We start from the raw sequence: 10,000 nt of genomic DNA on the forward strand, positions 1-10,000 counted from the left end.
ATGGTCTCAAACTCCTGGCGTCAAGTGATCTTCCAGCCTCAGGCTCCCGAAGTGCTGGGATTATACGCATGAGCCACCACACCCAGCCTTCGAGCATCATTTTGTATTTTTAGGCAATAGTACAATCTCATTTTTTAGAAATCCCACTAACATCTGCTTGAATCGTAAGACTAAAAAGTGGTGAACTGGAGAACAGAATTTCATGTACTATTTTAATTGTTCAATTAATGCTATTTCTGTTATCTATTCAGTCCATAATATACATAGGGCTTGGCACAAAACTCAAATATGTGACAGTTAAAAAAAAAAAAAATTGGCAGGGAGCGGTGGCTCATGCCGGTAATCCTAGCACTCTGGGAGGCCGAGGCGGGAGGATTGCTTGAGCTCAGGAGTTCGAGACCAGCCTGAGCAAAAGTGAGACCCAGTCTGTACTAAAATTATAAAACTTAGCCAGGCGTGGTGCTGCTCGCCTGTAGTCCCAGCTCCTTGGGAGGCTGAGGCAGGAGGATCACTTGAGCCCAGCGGTTGGAGGTGGCTGTGAGCTAGGCTGACACCATGGCATTCTACTCAGGGCAACGAAGTGAGACTGTCTCAAAAAAAAAAAAAAAAAATTGCTCCTGTGATCTTGGCAGAAATTAACTGTGAGGGGGCAGAGGGAGGGATCAAAATATACCTGTCAGGTACAACGTATGCTATTTAGGTGACAGGTACATTAAAAGCCCCACTTCACCACTATACAATTCATCCATGTAACAAAAACCACTTGTACCCCCTAAAGCTATTGAAATATAAAGAAAAAACTCTATTTTAAACTGGCCTTAGAATTTACATATATATTGTTTACATCGTTGACCTTATAGATTCAGACATTAAAACACAAATTTTAGACTAGCTACAAAGCACAACAGTGCCCTTTTTCATAAAAGTTGGCATATTTTAAAAATAAGCTTCTTTCGGCCGGGCGCGGTGGCTCACGCCTGTAATCCTAGCACTCTGGGAGGCCGAGGTGGGCGGATCGTTTGAGCTCAGGAGTTCGAGACCAGCCTGAGCAAGAGCGAGACCCCATCTCTACTAAAAATAGAAAGAAATTATATGGACAGCTAAAAAATATATATAGAAAAAATTAGCCGGGCATGGTGGTGCATGCCTGTAGTCCCAGCTACTCGGGAGGCTGAGGCAGGAGGATCGCTTGAGCTCAGGAATTTGAGGTTGCTGTGAGCTAGGCTGACGCCACGGCACTCACTCTAGCCTGGGCAACAGAGTGAGACTCTGTCTCAAAAAAAAAAAAAAATAAGCTTCTTTCAACATGTTTCTTCCTAGCAGGGCTTAATTGCACAGAAAAGCAGTCTCAGAACCTTCCTTATATATACGAGTTCCAAGGCAAGGTTCCAGTTCCCTAACCTTTTTCCTCTTCCTGTAACCCCCTTGACCTTCTGTTATTTTCCTCCCCCAGCTGCTCTTCATTTCTCTTCTTTACAAACCTAAGAGCTTTGCTTCATCAATTCTCTGCTCCCAATCTTCCAAATGCTGCACTCTTTTCTTTAACTGCAAATAACCACAAATTTGACTGTTTCAATAAAATTACAAACACAAGAAGGAAGTAAGTTGGTTCAGGTTGACTTAGTCACCCAGCAGTGTATATTTGGTTACCTTTGGTTCGAGGTTACCTTTGGTTACCTCATTTCGAAGACTGCAATCTCCTCAGTTAATTATTTTTCCCCATATAAAAATGTTAACACATGGGAGGCTGAGGAGGGAGGATTGCTCCAAGTCAGGAGTTCGAGACCAGCCTAAGCAAGAGCAAGACCCCATCTCTGCTAAAAATAGCAAAATTAGCCAGGCATGGTGGCGTGTGCCTGTAGTCCCAGCTACTCAGGGGACTAAGGCAGGAGGATCGCTTGCAGCCCAGGAGTTTGAGGTTGCAGTGAGCTACAATGACGCCACTGCACTCTACCCAGGGGAACAGAGAGAGACTCTTGTCTCAGGAAAAAAAAAAAAAAGTAGCAAAGACCTGTATTTCCGTATTTAATCATAATTTTACTCATTGAAACAGGTGAAATCAGGGCAGACAACTAAAGGTAAAATAGATTTTATTTATTTGTACTTAAACCAGGCAAACCGGTACTGATATCATCATGATTTAGCCAAATACAATAGATCTTTCTACAAATATTAGAGTAAGGAACAAATTAGGGGTTGCAGTAAAACACAGAGGCAAAAGGGGCAGAGGAAATCGATGAAGTGCATTCTAGCTTAACACTTCACCGGAACAACTGAGGTTTTTAATAATTAAAGCCTCCCAATCCTTGACACCTCCTCTTTGTACTTTTTACTTTCTATTCTTGCGGTTAGATCCTAATCCTAAAGCTATCCAAACTAATATTATATCTACTTATCCATAGCCAAAGTCGTCTTCTATCATCTTGTCCATAGCAGCCAAAGTTATTGGAACCTCTTTGATTAGACTCCAATCATTCCCCACCCCCAAATTCTATGCAATATGCACACACAGAACCAGAATATAGAGGCAGAATACTTAGCTCTAAAACAAGAAAAAGCCTACAAGTCCTGCCCAGACTGAAATTGAGTAATATGCGCATCTTCACACATCTTCAGGCTGCATGTTCATTGAGGAATTTAGGAATGAATCTATGGCTTGTGGGGAACTAAAATACTTAGTGGCTTGTTGTATTACATTAAGGCTTTCTCCAGCAGTTTCCAAAGCAGCTTCCAAATCACTGGCAAGAAAATTTGGCTGGAACTGCAGGCAGGATTGTAAAGTTTCCTCTCCAGAGTTAAGGAAGGAGTCGTTCCAGGCCTGATTGTTCCAGGCCGGGGTGCACCAGGTCTGACTGTTACCGGAATGGTTGCTCCAAGGCTGGCTGTTCCAGGTTTGGTTGTTCCAGGCTGGGTTGTTCCACACTGGAAGGTTTCCAGATGTGTTCATCAGGCACGCCTGGTGATAGGAAGAGTAGAGGCCTGTGTATTCTATAGGTGCCGAGGCCTTCTGAAAGAGAATGGTGGATTAATTGAAAGGGTGCAAGGAAAATCAGAATTGTCTGTGGTTGGAGTTGTATGCTTCAGGGATGGACAAAACTGAAAGGTAATTGAAAGGAAGGAGCAGAACAATAAAGTTTCCTGTTACCTGAACCTGAGTCAGACTGTTGACATTCTTTGACCAGTTGTTTTTCTGCCACCTCTTAAATTTCATTCTCTGGTTCTGGAACCAGGTCTTAACCTGCAGGAAAGAGTGTCAGGAATTATAAAATACTAGGAATGCACATGTACTTTGAATCAAAGAATGTTAACTTTTATTCCTGACAGCTACAACTATCTAAAGCTCAGAAACAAAATTTGAACTCATTTTTAGTCTTTTCTTAAATCTTGAACCAATATTCTAATGAATGAATTTCCAAAGATCTCAAGTCAGTTGGCTGTTTTTTGTTTAATGACTCTAGCCAGTTACATAAGACCCACTGCAAATTTAATAACCAGAAGGCTCACATTTAAACGCTTACTGACAGGCCCGCCACAGTGGCTCAGGCCACTGAGGAGGGAAGATTGCATGAGCCCAGGAAGTTGCAGTGAGTTGCAATAACACCCCCCCCCAAACAAGCACATTTATATTTAATGTGATAACGCCGGGAGCGGTGGCTCACGCCTGTAATTCCAGCACTCTGGAAGGCCAAGGCGGGAGGATTGCTTGAGCTCAGGAGTTCAAGACCAGCCTGAGCAAGAGCAAGACCTTGTCTCTACTAAAAATAGAAAAATTAGCCAGGCTAGTGGTGCTTGTAGTCCCAGCTACTCAGGTGGGCTGAGGCAGGAGGATTGCTTGAGCCCAGGAGTTTGAGGTTGCTGTGAGCGAGGGTGATGCCAGGGCACTCTAGCCAGGGCAACAGAGTGAGACTCTGTCTTAAAGAAAAAAAAAAAAAATACAAGTTTTCCATACCGGTACTTCAAGGTTATCTTATTGTTATGCTGAAATGGGTTGCTCCTTAGTAAAAAATAAACCAGTCAGCTAACAAGAATGGCATGAGCTAGGCTCTGTAACAATTTCACCATTTATATGCTGACAGTTAATACCCTGGATACATTTTGATTTTTAATAAAGATGCATGTCAAAGGCCTCCATGGGAGGTGAAATATAGAGAATCCATGGTCCCCTATTTTTGCTTATCTTATTGCAGTGACAAAACAAAACCATCCCACCTGTTTGTAGCTGAGGTCGAGGATGATGGAAAGCTCTTGCATCTGCTGGAGGGTGAGGTATTTCTGTCTCTGAAATCTGTCATTGAGTATACACAGCTGGGTGGTAGAGAACACGGTTCTGCTCTTCTGTTTCTTGGCCTGGGCATTATCTTCCTTCTTCACCTCACTGTTCTGTGCAGAAGTGGGTGGTTTTACTTTGGGACTGGTGGAAGAATCGGGGCTGTCCTGAATCATCAGATCCATGGAGGAAGGAAGAGGAGAGGCTGTTGGGAACAAATGAAATAACACTCTTCTCTAAAACTTTTTTCCAAATATTAAAATAGTCTATTAAAAATTTTATTGTGTTCCAAGCACTTTTGTAATTCTCACAACCCCAGACCTAGGAAATCAGTAACACTTTAATTCTTAACCAACCCTGAATACTTTGCCAACGTTTGTTCGATATCAATCCAAGAAGTCCTATGGGCATCTCCATTTCATACATTATGGACCAGGCTCAGAGAGATCTGTAACATGGCCAACATCATTTGCTGGGAAGAGCCACCACTTTTTAAATTTCAAACTGATGCTCAAAAGCGCACACACCAGCTGCTATACAGGTCAGAGTGCAAATCAACCATTCCCACCCACTGTGTCTTGCCCTAAATAACTTCCTGTTGTGACCTTCAGCACCACCAGTATAATTTTTTAAATGACATGATCAGATTCCGGGGAACCCTATAAAACAAGCAACTTATCGTGCAGCTCCAAATGCCAGGACCAGCAGGATAAGCGAATTTTGATAAGCTTGTTTCAATCCAGACTTTGCCCTTACTAGCTCTCTGACCTCATCTCCAAAATCATTCCTTCCATCTATTAAAGCGAGGTAATGGATTAAAATTCTCCAGCACAAGACAGCGTATATTGACTTTGTAACTAAAATTAATATCCCTTATTACCTAGATTTAATAGCCACTTAATAATTAATTGCACTGAGATGTCCCCAGTGTTCAACTCCCAATTCTACCTGGTAGCCATGGAATAAATGGATAGGTTTTAAAACAGTAAAAATTCAAAATCTCCAGCTTCCTGCAAGTAGATCTAAGAAGCAAAGAAGTCCTCAACTAAAGACTACAAGTGGGGCACGTCCTAAAAATTGTCTATATAAACTTGCATCTGATTTGCTGAAGAGACATGCCCAATTGCTTATTCTCAAGTGGTTCCTCACAGTCCAGCATTGTATTTTTAACATTTAAAGTTATACAAGCAAGAATATTAGGGAGTATTTCTGAACCTATTCGGGTTCAGGAGCTGGCCAATCGAGACAAAACAAAACGCAAAGTTTAGAAAAACCTAACGACGTTAAAATCTAACATTCAATAAAGCAAATATTTTACCCATTTCTTTTCCACAACCTATTTTTTATAGTTTTAGTCATAATGTGAGTACAGATTTTAAGCTATTTTACATTGTAAAGGTTAAAAATGGCGTTCTTGGATAAAAGTTGGTTTGTTTCCTAATTTTTAAGTACTGAAATGATATTGATTTCCAAAGAAGTCTTTAGAGTTTCCTGTCTCTAACACCTACCACCTACAAGCATGAGTACTACCACAGGGTTGAAGCCAGACTGGGTTTCTAGCCACTTTCTGTTGGACTGTCAACAGATTAAACTTTCTGGAATTATCTTTACCATAACATTGAGTCAACAACTTCCTTGGGATTTAGAAGTGAGCACAGCAGGTGCTCCCGAAGTCAGAGCTGCACAATAACATCCACACACCTAAAGGGTGGGAGAAGAGCCAACTGCTACTATGGTAGAAAGAAAGTAATTACATAATATTAATTATATAAATCTCACCCATGCCATTTTTGGCCAGCCACAAATGTGATGCTCATCCCCAAGCTGTGATGTTAGGTCTTCCAGCTAATTAGCAATAACATCTACCGTAACTGTGTGCCCAGCGCTATGGTAAGATTTATACATCACCTCATTTAATTATCACAACACATTTCTGTTTCCACAGTGCCTAACCACACAAGGTTCCAAATTCTGTGTCCTTTATCTCGGTCCACAACTCCTGAGACCTGGGACACGGTCTAAAGAGCACGTGCCACCAAGTTGCAATTTAAAGGGTGCCCAGAGGATTAGAAGATAGTGACACCTGCTTATACTGATGGGCTGTTATTGCTCAAGAGGGGATGAGCCCTTAACCCTCTTCCTTCCCTCTTTCCCTTAAAGGAACTTGGCCTTCCAAGGATTAATTTTTTCTTACCAGTCTCTGTGTGGTCCGTCTCAGCAGAAGACATTTGCAAGGATGGATAGTTTTCTTCAGGCCCACAAATCTCAGGCATTGGTGAAGAGTCCCTAGAATAAGGTGCTTCAGGGCAAGGCAGGCTTTGGGGACACGCTGGATCCGCACTCATGTTGCTGAGAAAGGGGGAAAAATTAAAGAGCTGGACTTTAATAATATAAAAAAGGCTAGGACTTCAGTATCTAAATACGATCTCCAGATGTAAAAAAGATCCAAAAGTCGGGATGAAGAGAGTCCCCTCCACAACAACAGGAAGCAACCAGCTCAGTCCAGGAGAATGTTAAAATCCTGGAGTCTCTAGATTTATAATGAAGGCTCTATCACCCTAGACCCGCCCCTCCTGGCAGCCCCACGCCCCCACACATCCTTGTGAATTTTCAGTTAATCCCGTCTGCCAGTCTCACCAAGGCCATTGTGATGCAAAGGCAGCTGCGGAGTAACCCCAAAGAGGTGGGGGAACTGGAAAACTCGAGCTGCTGAACCTGGAGACAAAATAAAGCCGGCAATGAAAGATGTCTAGGTTCACCATGTTTTAAATCAGGGATCTACCTTCAGTTCCTGAGGTTAATGAAATTCTCACTAGGACAACTGATTTCTCGATTTGAGATCCCGTAGGATCTCAAAATCTGGCTAGTTCAGGCGGAAACTCCAACTAGCTCTATTTTCCTCTTTCATTCACACTAAGGTCGCAATACAACATGTCCGGCATGTGGCCAAGGCATCAGTCGGTGGTTGTTTGAGTGGTAGTTGTTTTCATCGCCCACCTGGTTTCCTTCTTGTTTTTAGCTTTTGGAAAGACAGGGGAGTCTTTCCACCAGGACTGTTGGTTTTTCCACTCAAGGCGTAGAAAATGGCTGTAAAAAGAAAAATTAAGAAAAATAAAATAAAAATAAATAAGAAAGCCAAACGAAAGAAGCTATGACTTGCTAACCTAAGACACTTTGGTGCCCTGTTAGTAGCTATGCATCTACCATTACTAAGGAAGTTTTAAATTAATTTTATATACAAGTTACTGGATAGACTCTTGGTTCAACTGCTTTAACAAATCTCAGTTTCTTCATCCATAAATAGGGACAAAAGCACCTTCTCTGTGTCATAAGAATTAAAAAGGACAAAGGGCTGAATATTCCTAATATTTGGCACGTCAGTGATCCACATATGGTGGATGTTAATAGAAATTCTATCAGGGTTCTTTGTCCAAACTCACCAAATCTGAAATTACGTTTTTGTAATTTTTCTTTTAAGCCAGTGAACAACACGATTGAATGAAAGCAACACCTTATTTCATCTGAGACCTTACTAAATGTAAAATAAAGAAATTTATTGCCCTCTAAACCAGCCCAACTGGAAGGAGGGAGGTGCAGAGGAACAACCTCCGGGCAGATGATATTCCTGTGAATGGACCAGCACAGCATTTAGGACTGACCCTTCCCAGCTGACTAGTAAATTAACAGTCAACTTCTGGCTTTTTCCTTTGGTTCTTTCTTTAACTTTTCCTTCTCAGGCCTGGCAATATTGTTAGGTCCTCCAGCACCACCCCATCCCCACTCCATTAATTTTTTTTTTTGTCTGGGAGAGTATGTTTTTCAAAGAAAATTTTTAAAGTTGAGTTGCAGCACTAACATATTTATGGACAAAAACAATAGTCTATAGCTTTCCATTTTTCTCCCTGTTCCCAAATCCAACATTCAAGAACCCTGAGATTTCTTCCTCTTTTCCACTCTCCCTGCCCTAAAAGTGAACCCTTGGCAAATCCCAGTTATACAGTTTTGGAAGACACTGCTCTCCACTTATCATCCCCAGCACTCTGCCACGGGGGTCTCCACCCAGACTACTGACTTTGCTCCCCCACAAGCTGACTTTTGTTCATGATGCAAAGACGCCAACTGGTGAGACTAGGAGTGTTGTTGGGTTCAAAGCAAGGATAAAACTCTGTCATCTTTTTTTCCTTTTCTCAGACTACCAACTTGGAGGAGAAGGGTTAGAATAGGGGTGTCAGGTGAGAATGAGTGGAACTAGATACATCATGCTCCAGGCAGGTAGTCACTGTCTCATTAGAAGTAGGATGATTTCTTTTAAAAAAAAAAATGGGAGGCCGAGGCAGGAGGATCGCTCGAGGTCAGGAGTTCGAGATCAGCTTGAGCAAGAGCAAGACCCTGTCTGTACTAAAAATGGAAAGAAATGATTTGGACAGCTAAAAAAATATATATAGAAAAAATTAGCCGGGCATGGTGGCGCATGCCTGTAGTCCCAGCTACTCGGGAGGCTGAGGGAGGAGGATCGCTTAAGCCCAGGAGTTTTAGGTTGCTGTGAGCTAGGCAGACACCACGGCACTCACTCTAGCCCGGGCAACAGAGTGAGACTCTGTCTTAAAAAAAATAAATTAAATAAATAAATAAATAAAATAAAATAAATGGGAAACACTTGAATTCCTGACTCTCAGTCAGCACTCGGGTAAATGGGGGCTGTCAAGGCCACCAAAAGTCACCCAGGTTGTTTGCCCGCAGTTCTCCAAACAGCAGGTAACAGAGGCTTTGTTCTCTGCAGAAGGAGGTCTTTGCATAAAAGCCTGAGATGAATTCCCCCATACCCCTCTCCCTGTCCCATTGTGGTGTCTGGGTAAGAGCCTCCGGAGTGAAAGACCACAGGGAAGGGGGCTGGTAGCGAGAAGGCAGACTTACCACATTCTTTGCCCAGGAAGGCAATTTGAATAAGGTGGAGAATGTTTGGGGAGCCGTCTGAGACTTTGGATTTGTTGAAATGGACAGTGAGGGTGGAGGAGGGATGTGTTCCAATGAGCTAACAATTTAGTAAAGTAGATCAAAATAGACCAGAAAGACAATTATAATACTGTGTGATAGGTACTGAAAAAAAAGGCGGTATGCGCTGGATGCTAAGAAAGTACAAATATTAGGAGGCCTGTGGGGGAGGGGAGACTGGGGAGGCTCCAGAGGATGTCTCACCTGAGCTGAGAGAACGGGAAAGGAATTCCAGAAAATTAACAGTTTGGGCAAAGGATGGGAGAAAACGGTAGGTTCCAATACTGTTGTTTAACACTGCTCAAAGGCAGGGGTGCAACAGGAGGGAGCTGCGGAGCGAACACAGCAACTAGTACCTAGTGAGAGCGCCTGACTTTGCAGCAGGCACTGGCTTCCCCATTTTTGTAGCCACCTTAATTAGCATCCAGCCCCCAGTGCCTGTTACACGTAGATGCTTATGTTTGATCATTGTGATTGTAATAAATACAGATGGAGATGTCAGGTAGGTCGTTGGAAATTAGGGTCCAGATAAGTGACCACAAGTAGTAAAAAGGCTGTAAGCTTTGAATTGAATCTCCTCTTCTTATTAGTCTATACTCTCCTGCTTTTCCTCTGCTATGCCTGTGGTTCTTGCTCAGTCTCCTTTCTGGTACTTTCTCAACCCCATGTAATATAAAAGTTAGAGTGCAAACCTGGAGTCTCAAACCTCCTTTCTATCTACACTCACTACTTCGGTGATCT

The 10,000-nt window shown here is 42.5% G+C and overlaps 1 protein-coding gene across 2 annotated transcripts; it reads right to left on the reverse strand.

Annotated features, from left to right (window-relative positions):
• Window positions 1-2,602: 2,602 nt before the first annotated feature.
• NANOG (Nanog homeobox) lies at window positions 2,603-6,612 on the reverse strand. Of its 2 annotated transcripts, none has more exons than XM_069490920.1 (4): window positions 6,462-6,612; window positions 4,210-4,472; window positions 3,152-3,238; window positions 2,603-2,956 (listed from the first exon to the last, which is right to left on the reverse strand). In XM_069490920.1, exons 1-4 carry the CDS (start codon window positions 6,610-6,612, stop codon window positions 2,603-2,605), a joined length of 855 nt encoding a protein of 284 aa, XP_069347021.1. The 2 variants fall into 2 exon arrangements, with proteins under 2 accessions (XP_069347021.1, XP_069347020.1); XM_069490919.1 differs by having other exon boundaries at window positions 2,603-3,007.
• Window positions 6,613-10,000: the final 3,388 nt, after the last annotated feature.

The sequence above is a fragment of the Eulemur rufifrons genome, chromosome 16 (assembly GCF_041146395.1).
Source record: "Eulemur rufifrons isolate Redbay chromosome 16, OSU_ERuf_1, whole genome shotgun sequence".
NCBI lineage: Eukaryota > Metazoa > Chordata > Mammalia > Primates > Lemuridae > Eulemur > Eulemur rufifrons.